Here is a 24342-nt window from a genome sequence, read left to right on the forward strand (position 1 = left end):
CTCGTTTGCGCGTAAATCTCGTGCAGCTGTCGGCTGGCTGGCTGGTTGAAAAGAGAGAGGGAGATCCGCGGATTTGCAGTTATCCTTCGACGTTTCGCGATGTCGTCGTGACACAGCAGCCCCGGATAAACGCCGCGAATCACGCGGCCATAATTTAGTAAGCTTCTTAACTCGGAGCCAAGGAGCACGTGCACTTTATTCACGATCGTTGCCAACTCGGCTGGTGACCGATAAACACCGGCACGATTCAAATGAAACTTCCGGCTCCGTTTGCGCACACCGACGATCATTCGAATACACGCGCACGCTCTCTCTCTCTCTCTCGCTCCATTTAAGGCCAATCGCTATTCCTGCAACGCTTTAATACCCTCAATGAGAGGTAATGCCATTCCGCGAAACGAAAAATGCCTGTCGAAAGTGGCTACGCTCAGGGGGTATACGACGGATACGCGTACCTCGTTCGAGATTTTTATTCCCACATTTTCATTTTATGCCGCTTTTCTCAAACGACCGCGCCTGTTCTCCATCTGCATTTTTGCACGATTCTTTTTTGAAGAAATTTTGCCTTTTAGATTCCAATGATTAGATTTCTTTTAAGAAACCATTAATTTGAGATTAATATTTGATGCCGCGGAAGGAATTAATTAATCTCTGGAGGGTTAATTAAATATTTTAAGATTGGATCGGAGGAAATTTTATTTTTATAATAGATGGATAGATAGATAGATTTTTCGAAAAGGAAAGCAAAGGAAAGGAGAGAATTGATTATAAATCAACCAACAATTTACTTCAATTGTAAATTTTTAAATACCTCTTCCACGCACATACAACTCTTGCCTTTCTAAAACATCACATCATTAGCTGTTAATAGCTTGTCCGGAAGCTAGTAATTGCACAGTTTCACCACCTTCCTATTTTGTAACTGTCAGCTGCCAATATCACAAGCGGATTCTGTAAACAATTCTTTTATAGCCGACGAGATTTCTTCCGTCAGGAATTAACCGCTACGAAAATGTTTATTTAATTCCGCAATGCACGGAAAAAGAATTTTTAACGCGCGGAAGAACAAGTAATATTTAACGGAACACAAATTCCATGCATCCTCGATCCATCGTTAAATATATAAAAATTAGTTGGAAAATTAAAATTCGAAAAAAGATCATAATCGTTTAACCTTTTCATCGAACTGTCGAATTACAACTGATATAAAATATATTTTCTTCCTGTTTCCTCTTCTTTCATTCTTCTTATTCGTTGCAATCCGAATAATACGAAACGCAAAACGATATTATAGACGCGACGATACATGTTAAGAGTCCAAGGATTAAATTTGAAGGAGGGTTAACTGCACATTTCTCCCCTCGTGTAAAATAATAAACTTTAAACGCTTTGAAAATATTACATATTCCAAGATTAAATTCGAAAAGGTTAAACGTAATGATTTGCTCCTTCCTATAACGTAATAAACCTGTAATGCTTCCATAATTGCGTTATTAATCATAAAATCACGTTACGATATTGAAAGATCGAATCGATCGGCGATAGGATCGGGTTATATTGTTTTTGGAAATATATTCGAAGATTTCTCTTGAAGTATTAAATTTTATGAAAAGGATCAGTAGATGGTTCGAGCTAGGCCATTTTTCTATATCAAGAGAAAATGAAACTGCGGGATTCACATAAACGTGTTGACGAGAAACTTTCATCACGGCCTCACTGTCTGCAGATTCTTTTAATAACGACGATATGAGATCTCCACTTGGCATATTTATGAACACTGCAGAAAGACATTGCAGAAATTCATTCGCAATTATTTCTTTTCTCTTCTTCTCCAGCCTTTATTACCCTTAACGAATTTGCCACCGATAAATCGATTCGAGATATTTAGGGGTAGTGATTTAAAGTAAGTAATTATTATTATTGTTAATTTTAGAGTAATCGGATTTTCATTCTTTTTAATTTCTATTCCCATCTATTATTTTCAAAGTGTTTTTTAAATTATAAGTATAGGAAGATTTTTAAAGGAAGTTAGAAGAAACTCCTACGCCGATTTAATGGGCTGTTATTTATTCATAAATGCGATTTCATAATTTTATAAAACGCAACGCTTCAGAGTTTGAGAATTTTTTAATCGATTTTCTTTCCCTTTATCGAAGTAATGAATCTATCGGAAAAGAAAGTTATATAATGATGCAGCATTTCTCGATAATTCGAAATTTCGTTATTGCATGCGTATATAAAATACCTTCAATTTTCTTACAAACAAAATTAAGTAAGGAAAAAATTTGATTTCCGTGCAATCTGATAACGAAATATCTTCTTGAAACGTAACGCGTGTTTTAAAAGCGTTTTAAAAGCGTTTTATTTCGTTAAAACCATATTTCCCTGCATAAATATTAATTATTATTATTAATGTATAAACCTTATTAGTTCTGGCGGCACTGTTATGCTTGCATGGATATGTGAATTAATTAAAACGAGTACCAATTCAATTTCGTATAAAAACGCATTCTATTAAATCTTTTAAACTAATTCAGTTACTTTCCTCCTGAATCTTATAAATGCTCGATATCCGTGTGTCGCAACACGTGATACGCGTCAATCCTTTAATTGAATTCATCTCAGTGGAGAAGTGCATAATATTCGCGTCACTGATTCCGTTGAAATTTTGCGGTCAGGACGCATCATGTACAATGAACGTGCTAATGGACAGGAGATATTATTTTAATTTTGCAGCATTAATTTTCTGTTTATCGTTTATCCGTTCTTCCTTTTTTTCCCACGGGAAAATTTGATGTGAAAATTTTCAAATCGTTTCTCCCGAATTTAGCAAAAATTAAAATTTTTCCGAATCGTTTTTTAAAATTTGCAGGATAAATCGGGAAGAAAGAGGATTCACGAAATATTTCCAAACGATAAATTGGAATTTTGTATATTGTTCAAATTGATAAGGGATTGGATTTATTTAATCCAGTTCTCGTAAAACCATTTCCAAGTTTATGAGATAGAAGACGTTGAAGAACAAAGGAAGGATCCAGGATGAAAGAGAAACTATTTTATTAACGACAACGTTTCTTCTTCGAATAAGATTCCAACGATGGGAAGGATTGGAATAATCGGCAAGGATAGAAGGGAATTATGGATCCTAACTAGATTTCCTTATTTTTTTATTATCCGCCGGAGACGCAATTTAATTTGCGCTTTCATTCCTTTGCGAACGTTAGCGGGAATAAGAGGCTTTCCAGTTTCGAATTTTTCATTTGTCCCTCGAACGATCATGGACTCCGAAACACAATGGAAAAAAGAGTAACTCCGCGAAAATTCAACGAATTTTCCCCGCTTTCCACGCACCACGATTATACCCCGAGAAAATTGAAATTGCAATTGAAGTTGCATAGTTCTCGACAAGTGTTCGTTACGTATCGACACGTGATTTTCAAAAAAAGCAAACTTGCGCATCCCGAGTTACTTCGCTGGAAGATTAAATTGGTGAAATTGATTACCATCCAAGAAATTGAAAGTAGAAATTTATTCGCGCGAACGAAGATTTGTGATCTAATATCTACGCTTCAACCGATCCTGGAAATTAAAGACAGTTGTTCGAAAAATTACATCAAGATTATAAAAAAAGTAGAAATAATAATTTAATAAAAGTGGAAAAATAGATGTAAAATGGGGTAATAAAGTATTTATTAAATTTGTCATCTATTTAAAGTTCTGCATAAATCAAGCGATTATCACGGCTGATCGCTCAAGATTTGTAAGATTTTAATCGAGAACTTTCCATTCGTTGTTTTTTTTCTTTTCTATATTTGTTGAATTATTTATATTCTAATCGTCGTGAGAAAAACATTCATTTTAATTTATAACTAAATTTTAATTGTTAAAATATAAGAATATATCTACGTGTGATTTTAATTGAAAAATTTTAGAACAAAGAACGTTTTAGTTTGTATTTTTCCTCTGTCTCTCTTTCTCTTTCTTCACTTGCTGAATTATTTATATTTTAATTATCATAAAAAAAAAAAATTAAAAAATAAATAGAAATTTTGTGTAAATACAAATTTTATATTGTATCACACAAACTGATGAATTTAAAATTTTCATTTTAACTTGCAGGTAATTGGAAAGTTTGAACGTTATGATTAATTAAATTTTAATTGTAGTTATGGTTAAAGTTATTTATAAAACTTGATAGCCTTATTTTCAATAAAATTGTTTATAATTATTCGTGAAATATTAAGTATCGATGCATAATTTTTATTTGACGTTGTTTTCAACTCGTACGTTATCCGATATCGAATTATTTAAACTTTGATTATCACAAAATGTAATATCGTTTGGTATAAATAAAAATTCGTGATGAAATTGCATATATTGAATCATTGATTTTAATCATATAATTGATGAAACATTTAATTTCTAAAACATTATTGTGAAATAATAACGAAAAGTGTCATATATATAATGCAGATGATATTCTAATTTAACATAAATAAAATGCACGAACAAAACATATTTTTTGGAATAATAAAATTAATTACTTTCGTACAAAAAAAGAAATTAACAAAAATTGTAAAATTAATTGATTTTGAATATCATATTTTTTGCTTTAATTTTCATCACAAGAAATACCTAAGCAATATGTGATATTTTAAAAGCAAATATTGCGAGTTATGATGTTTTATAAAAAAAAAAAAGCCATTAAAAGGTTCAGAATCAAATTACATTCCAAAATCAATAAATATTAACGTACAAATAAATTTTCAAATATTTATTTTATATACGTAAGCAATGAAAAAAATTGCATTCAAGTTGAAATATAATATAGCTTTTGAAAAAAAAAAAAAACAACTTTTTTAAATGAACACAATTTTATCCAATTTTTAATTCTCCTCGATGAATACTTGTTACTTGAAAAAATTATATATCGGTATTTATTTATGGAATTTACACGATAATTTTTAAATAAAAGTATCAAACGTGTTCCATTAAATACACATTCCATTTCTTTGCTATTTTACGCAAATTTTAATTATACCTACTTATGAAATTTACCGTGGAATATACTTATTAAAAATTGTATATCTTTAGTCTTCGTAAATACACGAATATTAAAAAACGTTTTAATATTACGAATATTAAAGTTACATTAGTTGAGATCTGAATATAAATGCTCATCGATATTTGAGGATAAAATTCAGTACCAAGCGTAGAATATATGCGATGGAAAAATGTTCAGATAGATATGGAAAAAATATATCGAAACGATTTTTTTAATAGATTCGTGCCTTCGAATTTTCCGCACGACGAGATTAAAGAGACAACACGACCATTTTAATGATATCAGCCATGCATTCCGCACAGAATCGAATACGATTTTAATTAAACACTGAAAGCGTCTGATGAAAGAAATAAATCACGTGTTACGTTGGCTTGTTAGATACAATTAAAATAAAATAAATCGGAGAAGAATTCTTTTTACACGAATCCGTTATCATAATATATAACAACATTTCGTGATTTTTTTTCAGATTTATACGTATTCTTCCCTAATTTTTAATCTTTCCAATAAAATTTATTTCTCCTATCGTCATAATATAATATCAGCAATCAAGATTTTTAAAAATATTATAAAAATGCCGAATTGTCTTCTTGTTTTAAAAATAAGAATATTCGTATTTTTAGATTTGAATTTTTCAATTTGTATTCTAAAATAGATCCTGATACCGAATTAGAATAAATTTTAATTCCCATATTGCGTCATTATCTTTTAAAATTTGATCGATATTATACACATTTTTCCATTTACATATTTTCCATATACAATTCAAATAGTATTTCATAATATTTTTAGATCCTTTTTCTTTCGATTTTTTCGTATTTCTTAATAAACGTATAACGAAAAAAGCTATTGCTTTTTAAAGATGTGGCCCTTTGATAAGATTTTATCTCTCTGAGATATCTTATTTCTTGAGATATGCAAATCATGTTACGAATAGCACGAAATGTTTACGTACAAGGAATAAGGCATCCACAGTTTACGCATTAATATTCAAATACTATTTCTGAATTTATTACTTTTGTATGTGAAAAGGATTATACGAAATATATTTTTTTTTTTATGAAAAATCTATAAATTGAGATTATGAGTTTAAATATGTAAATGAGAAAGGATATTTGTGTACAATCATTATTGTACATTAACTCGTGTTAGCGACTTCTTCTAATTCAAGAATATTTTAAAATTAAAAATTTCTTATTTCTAATTTTAAAAAAATTTTCCAAATGTCGATTCATCATCGATATTATTACGATGCTATAAACTCTATATAAACTCTCACAACTGCTTTCAAATCTCGTTATATTTCCCTCAGGTATGATCCAGAAATTGGATATTTCCGTAGATAAATTCTGTGAATGCAAGGGAAAATATTGTTGATACGTTATGATATTTCTCATATTTTTCTTCTTATTATTATATTACAATATACAGATTCTCTTCATTTACAATACACGATATAATACAATTTAAACAATTTATTCAATTCATAAGAATTCATATGATTTTTAACCATTCGTCAAATATTTATATAATTTAACATAATTGTATTTCGTTCATCTATTTATTTTAATTTAATTTAATGTCAAAGTTCTTACATGTGTTATCTTTTAATGTGATTTCTTTAATTTAATTTAAATGATTCGTATTGAACATATATAATAGAATTAAATTATCCTTATTATTCCCCGATTTATGTATATAATAACATTCGAGATAGAGAATTTCACAAAAGAAAAGTATAGAGTTTGATATGAATTTAATTTAATTTCGAAAATATTACAAGCACTTATAATTACCATTAAAATATGAAATTTTATAAATTAAATTGTGTCATTTGGTTTCATTTTAAAATAAAAGGACGGTATATTTAATTCTCTGTATGATAATATTGGAATTAATAACAAAATAAACTCGCATTTCACAATTACGAGTTCCTGCTAACTTGGGCCATAATTATAGCAGGATTACTTTTGCCCTGCTTTCCAGTAATATTTTAATTCCGAGATTTGAATAATGAATCATAAAGTTAATTTTAAACTGAAGTTTTATATTAATTGCCATATGCATTATAATTGTAAAAGAATTTTCGTTTTAAATGATAAATTAATTTACGTAATAATTTAACAATATATGTCTCTCATTGGTAATTCAATTACAATTATCTTATATTTTATGCTTAAGATAAATATCTGATATATTATTTTAAAACAGACTTAGACGACTCATCTAATTGATATTATGAGAATATAGTCGTTTCATTTTCTACAAGTAATATTTAGATCTATCTTTATCATAATCGATAATTTATCTTTCAATTGATAATATATATTCCTATATCTTTACCTTCTAATCATTTCGCCAACGTTTAATTCATCAAATAATAAACGTTATTGTTCTGTTATTAAAAAACAATTCATCCATCGATTTCATTTCGATTTTATATCAAAAATTGAAATATTATGCACAATCCATTACGTTCTATGTGGCCACAAAATTTCATTCATCAGAGGTTTGTGAATTTTGTAGTAAAAGTAGTTTCCAACTAGATTACTTTTGCCTCTTGCCTATACATTCTTGTGTATACTTACAAAGTCAGTATTAATACGATTTTCACAAGGATTGCGGTAAACGTACTTACTTGGCGTAGAACGGAAGAAGAATGTATCAACGATTATGAACTTTGCGCCGTAATTGAATTGTACTTCCCTTCCCATCATCTAAAGCATACAAGTTCCGTTTCAAAAGTACCTTTTCCATTATTTTATAATCGTTAATCACATTTTTGCTTTCATAATTTTCAAACGAGAAAAAAAATTTGCGTAACAAAATTATTATTATTATTATTATTATTATTATTGCATGTCTCGTTAAATCTGTGCAATATTTAGCGATACTGACAGGTTGATATATTGACAGGGACAGATAACGAGGCTATAATATAGGAATCGTGTCTCGTATATGTTCACGTGAATGGAGATTGTTCATAGCAGAAACAATAAACTTAGAGCTCGTTTCAGATCTTTGTATTGCATCCCCATATTGTCTGGCTACGTTATCTCGAAATGCCGAATTTCAAACGTAATAATTTATCGATTTATTTACTTTTTCCTCTTTTTATCGCACGCTTTATTTCTATCTTATTACAATCCATGCTGAAATTGAAAGTTTTATTTATTTATTTATTCATTTCTCTTGAAGGAAAAAATTTCATTCCACATTTTAGTTGGCAAGTTTCGCAAGATTATTTCATCGTTATGTTATTATTTCGAAATTTTATCAGAGTTTGTTACGATATCGATTAACATCGAGCAGAAAAATATAGGATATAATAAGTTGAATAGAAATATTCGCCTATCAAATAATATTTCCAATTGAATTTCTCTACGTATAAACATGGGAAATGAAAAAAAATTGGAAAATTTTGAATAATTGCAAAGTAATTTGTATCCGTATGAATCCGATGTCACTGTGATATAACTGATATAAAGAGAGAAACTCTAAAGCAACGTATTTATTTTTATTAAACGAGCAAAATCTCCTCCCAATCATTTTCAAAGAATAGTTTTCGAACCATTTATCTCTTACCACAACGAATACAAATTATTTGATAAATAACTCTTTCCAATTTTAATTGGCACAATACCGGAGAAAAACTTTTTGCAAAAGCTTATTTCAATATACGATCAAACTCAATCAGCAGGTGGAAATTCACTGCAATTTAACAAGTTTGAAATCGTGGTAAGCCGTTGGAGAGGGTGGCAACACTTGGACGGCCAATAATGCGACCAAAAGTTAGCATTAAACTACTCCAACGACCATCAGCAGTTCTCTCAGACCTGGCCTATCAAGTTTGCGATCAACTTACTTTATTATCGAATTATACGATAATGTGTATTATACACTGTATACTGTGCAGAGAGCATTCTACATCGTGTAGAGTGCTCTGTATACATTCTACTTTATCAGCGGGATCGCGGTCGAAGCGACAGTGAATTTGAAAATTGATAAATTACACGAGTGACGCGAAAGAGTAGATTTTTCTATTCGCGTTTCGCCTCGTTAGTACATCCAGTTGACTGACACAATCGAGAAATGAAAAGATTGCCGTGCAATATTAACCAGTCTAAAGATTGACGTCAACATTCACCTTGGAGAGTAATGATAGTACGTGTGATTATAATGTTGGCTGTATCTACTTTCTTTGAATGTGGCTCTCTCGAATAGGTAGTTATCAGTGCTGATTATTTGTTATTATTTCTTATTTACCGGCAGATCAGCCGACAAAAGGAAGGGAAAATTTTTTCGAAAAATTGAGAAAATTATCGAATTACGCAGCCGATGGAAAAATATATACGTTTTCGAACGTTGAAATATATTTCTATTCCATCTCCTCCTCGTGAAATTCTCCTCATTTTTCACTAAAAAAAAAATTGTTGCTCTCTTTTTTGATGCTTCAACTTTGCTCGATAAGATTACGAGGTCGATTAATAATCTTTGCTTAATTCGAAGCGAATCAGATGCGATGAGCGAGGTAGTGTAATTAAAGGAATAGAGACAGGGAACGTGTAATTTTATTCTGGACTCGTGTGGCTACCTAACAAGACATTGGCTTGGAATTATTGGCAATTAGTGGGGAACAGAGATCAGATTGATAAATTAGATGAATAATTCTCTTTCGAGAATTGTTTTTTTTCAATTGTATAGATTCGATATACGACGTAATGACGTTGAATAGAAATACAGAATCACAGTAATCGTATCGAATAATTATCTCATCGTGCATTAGAATTTATTTATTTATTTATTTCGATTTTTTTCTCCTGTAACAAATTGAAATTACAAAATAAAGGAATTACAAAAATCATAAAGTACAAATGAATCGTCGTAAGAAGTTATTTCAAGAAATTTATTGTTATGAAATATATATCATCTTCGTTATGATATATTACAAGTTACTTGAATTACGAGCTATTTACGAGAGAGAATAATCGGGGAAAATATACACGAAATTCAAGAGACTATAAATAAAACAAACTTATTCATCATCGCATAATTGCTTCATGTTGAAAATGTTCGCTGCATGACCAATGCGATAAATTTATAGAAATTTATTCTATGTCCTCGAGTATGATTATCCAACAAATTTACAGAAGAAAAACGTCTAACTTTCATTTTTCTCAAACACATACTGTTAATTGAATATTCAATAAAGTAAATTAGAAGAAAGAAAAATTTCCAAATCTCTTCAGGGTGATTCAAAATTAACATTTTATATACAAATTCAATCGTCGATGGAGGAAAAAAATATGTTTCGAAGAATTTCTCATTCCTGGGAATCATTTGAATACAATTTACGATTCGAGTAATAATACATTTTTGATGTTTGCAGATATCTTAAATTACATCTACAGTATTATTGTGGTATACAGTAAAATGTACGTCATTAAACACTCAAATCATACATGTTATCTTATTATATAAAGGGTTGCCTCTTCATTCATATTTCAATCGTTTTTACTCGGAGCAAAAGGAAGGATCTACTTTCTAAAATTTCTTCACCAAATACACGTAAGATTCTAATTTCTTTTTAAAATAAGCGCCTTTATAATTCAGCGTCTCTTTTATTTTCAGTGATAATATTTGCTTAAAATAACGCAACGTCTATTTAAACGAATCTTTTTTCCTTTTTTAAATAAAATATATATATATATAAACACACATATTTTTATTAATATATAAGTTAAAATAGTGGAATAGTAACGAATATTTAAATGTTCTAAGAATTTTTTATATATAATTTAGCCATAGTATCGATAGAATAACATTCGAATATTTATTATTCAGATATGTGAAAAAAAATGGTCGCTCAACGGAATTAAGCTAACTTTATGTCTTCACGACGACCTTGTAAATATCGAGTCGTTGTACAAAGTAGCTCGATAAAAGCTACGAGCCGCGGTTACTTTTTACTGACGAGATAAAATAAGGGTCGCTCGCTCGAGACAATCGACCCTGATCGCCATTCGATCGTAGAATGAATATTAACACACACGAACGTAAGGGGATACTTAAGCAATCACCCTTGTTTCTCTCTGTTACAGATCGACGAGATGCCACTGTCAGAGTTCCGTAAAAAGAAGTTACTCTACGTTTTTAACACCTTCTTCGGTGAGTGTATATGCCGCTCTACTCTATCATATATTCCCAGTGTGTTTCACATCCGAAGCGTATATAATTGATTTTATAAAGTTTATTCATTCATTAACTATGTGTATCTATATTTAGAAGTTTCGTATCCGTATATTTCTTCGCTTCCTACGAATTTATATTTAAATTATCGAATTTGAACATTTGAAAACACAATAATAATAATAATAATCAAATTGATCTTTCCTATTTTTTAAACAGGAAAGAATTTAAAATATACGCACCCGTGCTTCTTAACTAACTATATTTTTGAACCTTAACGATTCAAAACAAAATCAAGGCAAACCAATTGATTTTTTCCTCAAGAAGCACTCGAAAAAGTCTCGAAAAGTCTCCTCTCCAAGGGTAAAGAAGAAATTACAGTGCGGTAAGCGTAGCAATCCGATTTGGCGCCGATCATCTTCCCCAACGACAAATAATTATCCCGGGGAAATTTCACGGCCGACGTTTGCCAGAGCAGAGAATCTAGGCAGAGGGATATTATCTATGGGTCCCGTATACCTAAGCTCACGCCGCGAATCGGCCATTACTTTTCTCCCTTTCATTGCCAGTTGCCTGGTAACGAAATAACCAAAACCGATTCCTCCTCGAACTCGGGGGTCGGCTAACATTCTTCTTTCATTCCTATCGCGGTAAGCAACGCGAGCATCCTCCCAGCGAGATGAAATATAGCCAGGGTGGAGAGGGGGACGAAGAGTGGACAACATCCTCCCGAGGGTATTTTTGGTGGTGGGTCGGAATCGAGGACGTTTTGTTCTCTCTTTCCATGTGTTGGGCAAAAGTGAGCCCGCCAGGACACCTATTTATGGCGCGAACAGAAGCGGATAAACAATGGACGCGGTTAAAGGGGGATGCCTCGTCGAGTTGGAATTACACGTCCGCCGCGGAGGTGGAGGTGGCAGAACAACGTCCTTCGAGCTTCTTACGCCAATTATTTTAGCTTGAATTTTTCCAGAATGCGACGCTCTTCTAAAACTTGGAGCGTCTCTCGAATACGAGGGGGAAAGGATTAAAAACACAGGTGAATCGTAAGCGTCGAGTCGTTCCACGGAAGAATTCGTCTAGAAATACATTAGGTCAAAGTTGCGCGACGACACGAGGTTATTAATAATGTGTCAAAGAAGGTTGCTTCATAGACGCAAACCTACTACAACTGTTCAGTGTTCATTCATAGCGTGTTCAGCGTCATCGCGTCATTAACGATACGGATTGGATTTATTCCAAGAGCGAGATGTGTCGAATGACGAACGAAGGAAAATTCGTATTTTCCATCCTGGAGCTGATATCGATTGGATATTTTTTTTTTTTTTTACCTCTTTCCGTTAATATCTATCCGTAAAAGTTGTTTATTACAAAAATCTTGGATTTCTTTTTATCGTACGGCTCCCTTATACGCAGCTTTACGACGGTACTCGATACGCATGGTGAATGGAAGGCTGGTATATAAAAATTAAGCGTTAGAGGATAAAACTCGCGAATAGTAAGTGTGGAATCGCATTTAGTTAGTATGCCACTACGAGGCTGCTCGTATAAGAGCGTGGAGGTCACAGTGTACACGCTTCGTGGCTCTCATTAGCCCCTTACTTTCTTCCCTTCTTTGACCGTCGATCCACTGCTAAACATATCCTGCGGGGCTGTTCTTCGATACGGTATTTCACCGTGACCCAGAGAAACTTTGCGTGAAAACTAGCGGTTTGACGGTGGTATAACGCGATAATTCATTCAAATATTCGCGCCTTTCATATTATCCAGTTTCGAGAATTAAATTTTTTTTTTTTTTTGGATTTTTCGACATTTCGTTTCGAATTCGAATTGAAATATTGGGTAAAATATGCAATTTTAGGAATGAATTTTTTTTTTTTGAATTCTAGAATGTAACGCTTTGAGAAACAAAGGATATCGGTTCGGGAAAAATAGGACATGTAATAATTTTGTCTTTAATTATTTTTATGAAAAAATTCTCAAAGCATCGTTACAATGAATTCCAAATTCTTTAGTCGAATATTTGTGTTTGTTTTGTGATAATAATAATCCAACGAATAAATAAGTATTTTTATATCAAACGAAACATTTCATCCAATTTCATAATTCTTCAACGAACATTTTAAAAATGTGTAACAAAATTATTGAAATAATATTTAAGAAAGAATTTTTGATAACTTTCCGAAAGAATCCTTATTTAAAAAAGTAGACAGTCGCGTTTAAATAAAACACCCTAAAAATCGATCATTTTACCCCTCTCGTTGAATTGTGATTGGTGTTTAGCACGAGGAACGAAATAAGGGAGAGAAAGGGATAAAAAGAGAATGTAAAAAGAAAACGAGGGAGAGAAAAAACGGAAACGTGGTGGACGAAAATAACAGGAGAAGAGAAAGGATTCGCACGGTGAAATTAGAATTAATAAACGGGAAATCCGCGATGGATGGATGCCGGAGGGATTTGAGGATAGTAGGGGGACACCTGAAAAGGGGAAGAAAAGTCGGGATACGGAGGGGTGAAATTGGGTCGACTTTGCGAAAACTAATGACGTCCGATTCAAACGGCGAGAAACGACGACCTTGTGCTGGTGGAACGATGAATGGCGCGATCGACGGGAGACCGTCCTTTCTACGGATCTGCCGTGGAGATTTTGCACACAACTCTCGCTGGATACAGGCCAAAATACCATCCCTCTGCCCACCCATACCTTATCTCATTAGATCGATTCCTTGTTACGTGTTTTGCCTACGTATCGAGTCCTTGCTAAAAGGCGGACGAGTTTTGTTTCGATCATCGACGCGTGCATAACCGATAATGCGCGACTAATGCTGACCACAAACGTTGCACGTTCGATATTAACGCGACCGCTTAAACCCGATGCCTTTGACGTCGTACATTACTTTCCTTTATCTATGACACCGTGCTTCCTTCCCTTGGTCTCGTGCCAAACTTCATCCGTTTCTTTCCTAACCTATTTCTTCCCTTCTGTCCGCCCGATTCTTGAACAGTCTGGCTCGTATCTCGTATCTCGAGGATGGCAATGTCTCGCACCTGCAGTACCGATCGAGTTACGAGCTGTTTCAGTAATTGCTCAAGAGACAGATTTTCACGATTAAAAAGGATTAATTACGAATTTTTTTTTTGCGTATGCGTAAATGTAGATCCTTCTTCATACTTTTTCTCGTTAAACATCTCGTTATAATCTATTTTGGTTCGAAGAATCGGATATATCTTTGCGGAGATTTGTATCTTTATTCATGTGCATACGTTCTTTTATGTTTCCTAGATTTCAATCAGAGTGGTGCGATTGACAGAAAGGATCTTGACCTTGCTATACAAGTAAGCCACTTTTTATAATTTCATGATTTTCAACGATTGATAAATCGATGAAAGGAAATTATGGAAAATATATCATGTTTCTACGAACAAGTTTCCTAATTTTTTTCATAGCGAATCAATGAAAACAGAGGTTGGTCTGCTGACAATCCCAAGGCTCAAAGTATAAGGGATACTTTGCTTAAAATGTGGGATAACTTGAGGCAAGGGGCTGATACGGATCAAGATGGCCAGGTGAACAATCTCAATTATATTTTAACAATTCGAATATGAGACGTGGTTAAAATTTTTAATACGAGACAAAAAGATACTCGTTATTTTTCATTAGAATAGATAATAACTACTCTTTTTATATTTTTCAGGTGAGTCGAGAGGAATGGTTCCAACTGTGGGAAGAATATGCGAAAAATCCATCGAACCCATCCGAGTGGCAAGAAGCATACATGTCTGTGACGTTCCAGTTGTTCGATGCATCCGGTAAGTTTATTATTGCTCTCAGTTTCTCAGAAAATATGAAAAAATAATTGAAATGCACTTTTGTCAAAATCTTCGCAAGATTCGTTAAATATTTACAAAAGAATTCGATAGCAATATCAAACAGAAAGTTTCATTCAAATAATAAACAATGGTTTCGATACAAAAATATTCGAAACTTCTTTACGTTCTACTATATTCAATTTCAGAAACACGTTTCCTATTTTTGTACACACGATACGCACTTTTTATTGTTGATTTTTATTCAATCTTTTTTATTCATCTTTTTTTTTCTTTTTTTTTTTTTTAAAAATAATCTTAATCGTACATCTTCTTTCAGTTTATACATCTTGTCCCAACTTCTGCACTTTTTATCAAAATTTTCAATCGTCATCAATCATTTCCAAAATCCAAGAAATAAAATAAGTATGTTATTTAAATTTTAAATCGAATTTATACAGATCTGCTCACGATTTTTTATATAAAATAAGAAAAATCATTCTCGTTTCATTCGATCTTTGTAAATAATCCCTCGAATTGTTTACAAATTGGTTCGAAAGACGTGTTTGCGTTTCTGTTTCTGTCAGGTGACAAATCGATCGACGAGAACGAATTTTGTAACGTGTGCAGATACCACGGAATCGCGGAGGCCGAGGCAAGGGAGGCCTTCAAAAAATTAGGAGTCGTAAGTGCCAAATTCGAAACCGATTCGAAAACTCTGCCTGCCTACGAAAATCGCTAATTCCATTGAATCTCGTTTCTCTTTGTGCAGGGTCAGGAAATTACCTGGGATAAATTCACCAACCTCTGGAAGCAATATTTCTCCTCGGACGAGCCGACCGCAGCCGGAAACTTTATTTTCGGAAAGACTTCCTTCTAACTCGCTTTAAACCCGCGGAAAAGTCAACCGACGTGCATAATATATAATATATTACACTTCCTTGAGTCGCGTTATATACCTTCGTCCATTCTGTTGATTTATCATGATCAATTTTATCCCCTTGGATCTTTAGCCGAGCTGTTTCCGTTCAACAACGAACAACAAACAAACCATTTGGATATTTTATTTCTTAAAAAATTATTATCGAAAGAATTGTCCTCGTTTTCTTTTTCTTTTTTTTTTCATAGAGAATTTATCTTCCTTTCCTTTTTTTCTTTCTTTCTTCGACGATTAAATGAATAATAAGAACAATCGCCCGCGCCAACTCGCCATCGTCAATCGAAGAGATGTAAGTTCGACGATGTTTAGCGCAACAGCGAAGAATCTCCTTCCGCCGCGGTAATAAATTATAACCTCACTGTATGTTTGTATATGTAGCGTTATTTAAATGTAAGAGAAAAAAAAAAAAAGAAAAAAAAATGATCGTGACTCGTGACAAGCCTCCTTCACGTCCAGTGGCAGGGATCGTTGTGCTTTCGGAAGTGGGTGTAATCGAACGATCTCGATTTTCGTTCGTCTACGGAAACAACAAAATATCTCACTCCATTCGTTGAACAGAAAATAATTTTCAGAGTTGAACTTGTTCCGAATAAAGCATAGCCGCATATATTAATGGCTTCAGACTTTTTTTTGTAACGTTGGGAAGAAAGAGAGAAAAGATATATGGCGTGATGTTGAAACGAGTAAAAAAAAAGAAGAAAAAGAGAAAAAGGGAAATAAAGAACAAAACAAAACAAAAAAAAAAAAAAATGAATGTGTCTTCGTTCGTAATTATTGGCAGAAATAAATTAGAGATGGATTAAAAAGTGAGAGAAAAAAAAAGAAAAAAAAGAAAAAAAAACGTTGGCTTAATTATCGTGTAATATGAAATATTGCAGAAATGAAGTGTTATATTTTAAACGAGTTTCAATATTGCCCTAAATGTGTCTTGTATAGATATTATTATATGATGTTATAATGAGAGATAAAAGGTACATATAGAAAAAATATATATGTATAGATAAATATACAAGGTGTTAATATATTTGTGAAACATCTTTGGAGATGGTCAATTCTAGAAGTACAAACTACTAAACGCAAAGATTGGAATAACAGAGGCAAGACAAAGACAAAATGAGATGGTTCTATCTCATTTTATCTAATACGAAATTAAATTGTTTACAACTTAATAAATGAATTTGGGCATTTTGCATTTGTTTTGACTTTCGAATTTTCAAAAATATTTCATAAATATATTAATATCTTGCACATACGCAATGTACCTACAGAGATATATATATATATATATAAATATATATATGTATATATATTTATATATATACTTGAATAAACAGACGATAGACTTTTCAATAAATTATAATTAAAGAGATTTTTAAATTTTAATCGATGTTGACTCGTGAAGGAGGAGTCGAACAACTGAACAACTGGTACGTATTTCAATTTTAACCTATTTAATATTTTATTGCCCGATTTTTCAATGAAATTTTTAAAATATTATGTTACAGTTTTGCTTTTAATTTCAATTTCCTTAGAAAAAAATTTAACTGATACATGACATTATTATATTAATATTAAAATAATATAAATTATCGATAATCATTTGATGAGCAATAGAAATTTAATGAATTTGTAACAAAGATAAAAATATGAAAATAAAATGCTCGCATTCGTATTTGTATACGCAAAATTTTAAATACAAATTTAAAAATTAAAAATTCTACAGATTTTAATTTATAGATTATAACTTATTACAAATTACTGTAGTGATGTGTTTAAAAATCTTTTCTCAATATTATTTTTTTTATTAGTTTTATTAATAAAATATTTTTTATTTAAATTATAAAGATGTAAACAAGAAAAATGAACATGTGTACGAATATGATTGAGAGCAATTTACTATTTAGTTATATTCTTCAAAACTTTCTTGTGCTTCAAGATATTGAACAACAATGTTGTTTCGCGACTTAATATAGCCTGTCATGTAATTCTGAATGTACAATAAAAGAAAATTGAAAACAGTAAGTTGATTTTCTCGATTTTCAACAAGAAGTAGATAAAGCAAATAAGAAAAATATTGATAAATTTTAATAAATTTTAAATGTCATTGAACTTTATTGTTGCATATATTTATCAGTTACGTATTAATAAAAAATAATAATCAAAAAAATTATTTAATAAACGGATGCGTAGTATTTTTATAAATTCTCGAAAAAAAGATAATAATAAAATGAAAAAGATAATAAATTTGAAAAATGATATTTTATACTTTATTCGATATTTATACACTCGATAACGATGTTACAGTGATTCTCAATGCAATCATTATTCCTACATGGAGTGATAAGCTATAATTTTTGAATTTTTAATTATATTTTGGAAATTATTATATGAAAATATAATTTTAATATATTTTTTCAGATAAAGAATATAGAGATGAATTATATATAATCAATAATTAAAATAAATTATTTTTTATGGAAAAAAATATTGCATACATAGTTGCATAGTGTAGAAGGGGATAATATGATTTAATTCTTTTGTAAATAAATGTATGAATAATTAAACTTTGTTTTTTTAAAGGGAATATTATTGCTATTTTTATAAAAAAAAATATTAAGTGATTAATAATAGTTTTATTAATGATAAAAAATTATTATGAAGTTTGGAAATATTTTGATATAAATTTTGTAAAAATTATTGCATACAAAACAAGGAAAGCATGAACAAACGAATGATATTTCACGTGTATTTTTATATTTAAATTTTATATCAAATTAAAAAAAAAATATCTCTTAAATTAATATTTTCTCTTAAAATAATAATTTTTACTATAATTGGCTTAATTGTTTTTTTTATGGAAAATGAAAATTGATTAATGAAAAATTAAAAAAGTTAACATTTATATGTTTACTTGTAAAAATTGACAATATCGAATTATATTTTTTATATGAAAATTTTCTGTGAAATATTTTTTCATACAAAAAATACGAGTTATTTAATCAAGTTAATCGCTAAGTGATTCATCTTGTACAAAAAACAAAACTTTTATGCAACATACTCTTTGAATATAATAAAAATGCTCGTTGTTATTTAAAAGCTTAAAAATTTCAATAAAAGATAAATAAATAAAATTAATTTTTGCATTTATTTTTGTCTCACTTTAATTAATATATAATTCCATTGAAATACATCAATAATTCGTGAGAACCACTGAGACACTTTATCGAGTGTACTTAATACCCCTTTAAAATGTTTTCCTTGAAAACGAAGACTTCAATAAAAGCGAAAAGAAACAAGAGAGAAAGTAGGAATCTATTCACGTTTTGCAATGAATAATTTTCTTTTATTTATTGTGCTATTAATCAGAATAGTTATTAATCCAATACATTGCATTACAATAAACACGATTGTCAGTAGAATGACATTTGTTATAAATAATCTACGTTATAAAAATATATAGTTTTACAGAAAATTTCAGATTTCTTTTTAAATAATAAAAATCGTGGTCAAAATCAATTAAAGGTACAAAAAATAAAAAAGACGTGTAATTTGTTTAATTTAATTGCAAATAATTCTTGATTCTAGATACTATTCGATATCAATTCTACTATAAAAGATATGATGAAGTATTGTAAAAGCTTTGGCATTTGTTTTTATTATCAATCACTGCCCGTTGAAGATACGTGCAAATGCATACATTGAAATTGTATGAACGTGTAAATAAAACCGGGCATAATCTGTTACAAGATTAAAAAATTATATAATGAAAAATCCTAAAAATTCCACTGTTTATAATATTGTAATGAAAAGAGAAAAATTGAAAGAAAAGACGAAACGAAATGTTTAAATGTCACGCTGGACGTGAATTTTAATAAAAAAAAGAGATAAATATAATCGCTGATTATTATTCGATATATAAAAATATTAATGATGTTATTGATTATCTATAAATCATGTTGATAACAACATGAAAAGTAAATAATAAAGTTATGTAAAAATTAATTACATATTAACTCTTTAAATAAAGATGTCTGTGGACTAAAGTTTCAATTTTAGAATTAATTATTATTCCTGTCTCCTGTGATTTCTTTATCACAATGATGTTTATTATAGATCTTTAGCATATATTAATTTTATTTTTGATAATAATTATAAATTTTTTTAATGTCTAATACTATATATTTAAAAATAAGTAAAAACATAATAGATAAAAATTATACAATTGTTAAAGATTCTTAATTATATTTTAAGATTCATTATATAATCCTTTTTTTGTTTTTATTTCTCGGAATTAATAATTAAACACATTGCAAATGGTATAAAGCCATCTTAAGAACATCTTAAGATATCTTAAAGATATCTGTTTCTACATATATACTTATATCTTAAAAACATGTTCCAAATATCTTATTCTTATGTTATAAATCAATACAGAAGAGATTACAAAATACTCACCGAATTTTCTTGCATATTTTCTTCATATTTTTAAACTGACAGCATGATCTCTATAATAAATATATACATAACTATAATAATAAATTCAACATTAAAAAAAAAAAGAGGTTATCTTAGTAATAAATTTTTTAAATTACTTATTATATTACTTATTTTATTTTATTGAAAAAGGAATATGTTTTACTAATGAATTAATTATAATTATAAAGTAATTATGTTTAAAAATATTCTTAAATTAAAATTCAAATGTTCTGTAAATGTATAAATGATAGAAAAGCATGATTTCAATTTTAAATGTAACTATTATATATAAGCAAATATCGTTATAATAATGTATTTTGAATAAGATATTCTTAAATCTATTAAAATTTTTATGCAATAAATATTTTACCAATTTATTTTTTCTCCGATTAATAAGAATATATTTCCAATTGATTGAAAAAAAATACGGACACTATGTACAATTATTACCAACTTGAAAAATACAGATCGATTAATCGATATATAGTTCGATTTTTAAGTACATTAATAATTTACCAGTTTGAACCAGCAGCACCATCTGTGTTAGTTCAGTAATGAATATTCAACGTTTCATTATCTCATTCTCTGGAAAGGTTTGAAAACAAGATATGCAGGAAAATTCGGTGAGTAATTTGTATTATTCTGATTAATTTCTAACTCTTTTATCTTAGTTAATAATTATCGTTTTATTGTTAATATATTAATGATATTTTAATATCGTATAATATTATTTCTAACCTCCTATATTTTACGTTTTGGTTTGAATTACTCGTAATATTGATAATGTTTTAACTACGAATTGGTTTTGTTCGTATCTTATCATTAATTATCGTCAGATAAACGATCAATTTTATGTATTATCATTGCGAGTTAGAGTCTCAGTATCAATTAAACCGCCGGAAAACTCACTATGGTTGACCCAATCACTACATGCATTGCATATTACACTGAAGCCTTACAGCCTTACTCGATTTTTTCTCTTTACGCAATATTATTTGCCAATGCAAGTTTTAACTTTAATCAATGTTAGAGTGAATGGTATAGATAAATGTAGTGTGTGAAAAGTGTATTGCATGATTTTAACGTGTTGATTGTTCATTTGAAGTTACTGCCCCGTAAGGTGATATAAGTCAAGGCATAATGTAAGTATGATGATTAAGGTTTTTTCCAAAAATCTATTTATCATTGACTTATTAGTCATTTCAAAACATCACAGAATATTTATTATTATTTTTGATATATCTAGATATCTATGTATAAAAATTTTTGAGTGTTAAAAAATGAGATTATTATCAATATAGGTATGTGTATAATATATAACTATCGGAAATATCATATTTCATTAATTATTAATAAAAAGAATTATATATTAATAAAATTTTTTAATATGTCATAAATGAAATAATATATTAATATATAAAACTAACATATTAATATTAATGATTAATAATTTTTTGTGATATTTTCTTCACTGTTATTTTTTAAATATATAATATCATCTTTATTTTTCAAACATATTATATTTTATACAAGAAAGTATTTTAAAATCTTTTAATAATTATTTATTAAATAATCCTTATATGTTAAATATTTAGGAGAATTTTGAGTTAAAGAGAAATCAAAATACTACTAAATTAAATAGAATAATTTTTACAGGTTGGATTACAGTGATGAGTTAGAATTACAAAAAGAAGCAGACGAGGTGGAAGAATTTGCCATGACTTCCTTAGGAAGATTAATATTTGTAGATTTACATTGTAGACATCCAAAGTCTTTATCTTCAGATAAAGATATTGTTGATTCTTTATCACTTGCTTTTGAGAATCTTTTTTATATGCCATTTGACATTATAGAAAATTATAGCAATACTCTCCATACATTGGATATTAGTCATAATAAATTTACTAGGTATGTATGTACCTATTATTTTGAATTTTTATGTAATGTGCATGTGCATTAATATGTGCTTTGAAAAATATATTTATTAATAAAAGTTCTACAATATATTTTATTTTTTTCATATTTTCAATTTTTAGAAACTTACAATTTTTGGGTGAATTTGAAAATTTAACATCATTAAATCTAGACCATAATAATATAGATGACCACACAATGTTTCCACATATGCCAAAACTTCAACTTCTGTGGTTAAATCATAATAACATAGAAGAATTATATCCATTTATTAAGAATCTCTATGAGAGTGTACCCAACCTCAGGTATTTGTGTCTTATGGGAAACAAGGCTGCACCAAGTTATTTAAATGGTGGGACTTTTTATGACTATCTTCAGTACAGGTATGGAAATTAAAAATAATTAGGAAGATATTAAAATTTTATATTAAACATTTGCATGCATTTGAGTATATGCATGATTACTTAATTTTTATAAATATTTTTTTCATAAATTTTCTTATAAAAAAAAAAAGGTTATACGTCATATCTTGGTTTCCTCACTTGGTACATCTGGATGATAGAACCGTGACTCCAGAACAACGTCAGGAAGCAAAAAGGCTTTTCAAGCGACCATTGTTAGAAAATTTAACTGAATATGCTCCTCTTCCAGAATGCATTAAACAATTGCACAATAAAATTGCAAATATATTTTCGAAACCAACACTGCCTTGTAAATTAAAACCAAGAGGAACAAATTTTATCGTTTAAACCAGTATTATATTAGTAATGGTCTTGCTTGAAAGCTAAATTAAATTTGATTAAGAAAGAGATTAGAATAATATTTATAAAAACTTACATTTTTTATTTTATACATAATTATAAATAATTAAATATACAGAAGTAATCACATGGGGCAGTAACATAACAAATTTATTGTACAATTATTAAAGTATATACAAAAATACATAATAACATTAATTTTCTGTTTAACTTCAGTTTAAAAAACATAATTAACTCTTACGTACAATCGGATAATTAGTGACTATATGATATATACAAACTTAACGAAAATGTATTTAATTTATATTAATTAATAAAATTGAATTATGATTTAATAGATACAAGGTTAACTTTGCAATAATGTTTCAATAAATATTATATGCTACACCCTTGTATAATATATACATTAGTGTGCATTTAAAAATATTTTATATTGACAATAATAATAAATAAAATTTTTTATTACAAAATTATATATAATTATTTTTAATTAATATCTTTTTATCTATCCCAAATTTTTATTTTTTTTAGCACTTTTTAGTTGAATCTTTATTCAACTGGCAAATGAAATTTTCCATTTCTTATTTTATAATTTATTGCTGCATCAATAATTATTATTTTTCTGATATAAAATTGTCAGATTTCGCAAGTTCGCAAAAGTTTTAAACATAATTTGTTTTTATATTTTTCGAGAACATAAAAAATATTTATTGGAAGATAAATATAATTTAATATAATATTAAATTAATACTAAATTAAGACTACTTTGACTTAATTGGGTATAGTTTACATATATCTTATTTAATATTTTTCCAATATAATAAATTTAATCATTGGTAATCAATTAAATATAATATTATTTATTTGCTTCACATTACATTAAATTAATATAAAAATTCAATATTTTAGTTATCAGTTTCTTATTTCTTTTATCATTATATTAGATTTTCTATTTAAAAATTTTGTTGATAAAACTAATCTATATAATATTATGTAATAATAGAGATTTCCAGATTTCTTTGCATTTTGTTATGTAATATAATGAATTTTATGATTAAACAAGCAGAAATAATAATAATATAGGATATACTTTTCAAACGTTGTACCTTGATTAAAGTTTTAAATTCGTCGAAATTTGTTTGATGATAACAAATTTTATAGATTTATGATATACTTTTCAATTAATTACT

The 24342-nt window shown here is 29.1% G+C and overlaps 2 protein-coding genes and 1 long non-coding RNA gene across 9 annotated transcripts in view; 2 read left to right on the forward strand and 1 right to left on the reverse strand.

The window, feature by feature from the left end:
• LOC108002472 (calexcitin-2) overlaps positions 1–18023 on the forward strand; it is a 46420-nt gene extending 28397 nt beyond the window's left edge. For 2 of the 6 annotated variants that reach the window (XM_062077507.1, XM_062077509.1), the window contains exons 2-8: positions 10455–10633; positions 11167–11233; positions 14538–14590; positions 14702–14821; positions 14950–15064; positions 15649–15746; positions 15834–18023. In XM_062077507.1, the coding sequence (XP_061933491.1) occupies positions 11176–11233; positions 14538–14590; positions 14702–14821; positions 14950–15064; positions 15649–15746; positions 15834–15941 (552 nt within the window). In that variant the 5' untranslated portion in view covers positions 10455–10633; positions 11167–11175 and the 3' untranslated portion in view covers positions 15942–18023. Of the gene's footprint in view, positions 1–8893; positions 9290–10454; positions 10634–11166; positions 11234–14537; positions 14591–14701; positions 14822–14949; positions 15065–15648; positions 15747–15833 lie in introns of those variants that run through there. The other 4 variants (XM_017064178.3, XM_062077510.1, XM_062077508.1 and 1 more) reach the window with 3 other exon arrangements.
• LOC114578108 (uncharacterized) overlaps positions 1–20987 on the reverse strand; it is a 37779-nt gene extending 16792 nt beyond the window's left edge. The window contains exons 1-2 of the long non-coding RNA XR_009830647.1: positions 20848–20987; positions 20457–20506 (exon numbers count right to left, since the gene is read on the reverse strand). This is a non-coding gene — a long non-coding RNA (uncharacterized LOC114578108). The remainder of the gene's footprint in view (positions 1–20456; positions 20507–20847) is intronic.
• Positions 20988–20991: 4 nt separating this feature from the next.
• LOC108002463 (leucine-rich melanocyte differentiation-associated protein) lies at positions 20992–23622 on the forward strand. Of its 2 annotated transcripts, none has more exons than XM_017064156.3 (4): positions 20992–21100; positions 22134–22385; positions 22514–22774; positions 22906–23622. In XM_017064156.3, exons 2-4 carry the CDS (start codon positions 22195–22197, stop codon positions 23138–23140), a joined length of 687 nt encoding a protein of 228 aa, XP_016919645.1. In that variant the 5' UTR covers positions 20992–21100; positions 22134–22194; the 3' UTR covers positions 23141–23622. The 2 variants fall into 2 exon arrangements, with proteins under 2 accessions (XP_016919645.1, XP_016919644.1); XM_017064155.3 differs by lacking the exon at positions 20992–21100 and adding an exon at positions 21272–21619.
• Positions 23623–24342: the final 720 nt, after the last annotated feature.

The sequence above is a fragment of the Apis cerana genome, linkage group LG7 (assembly GCF_029169275.1).
Source record: "Apis cerana isolate GH-2021 linkage group LG7, AcerK_1.0, whole genome shotgun sequence".
NCBI lineage: Eukaryota > Metazoa > Arthropoda > Insecta > Hymenoptera > Apidae > Apis > Apis cerana.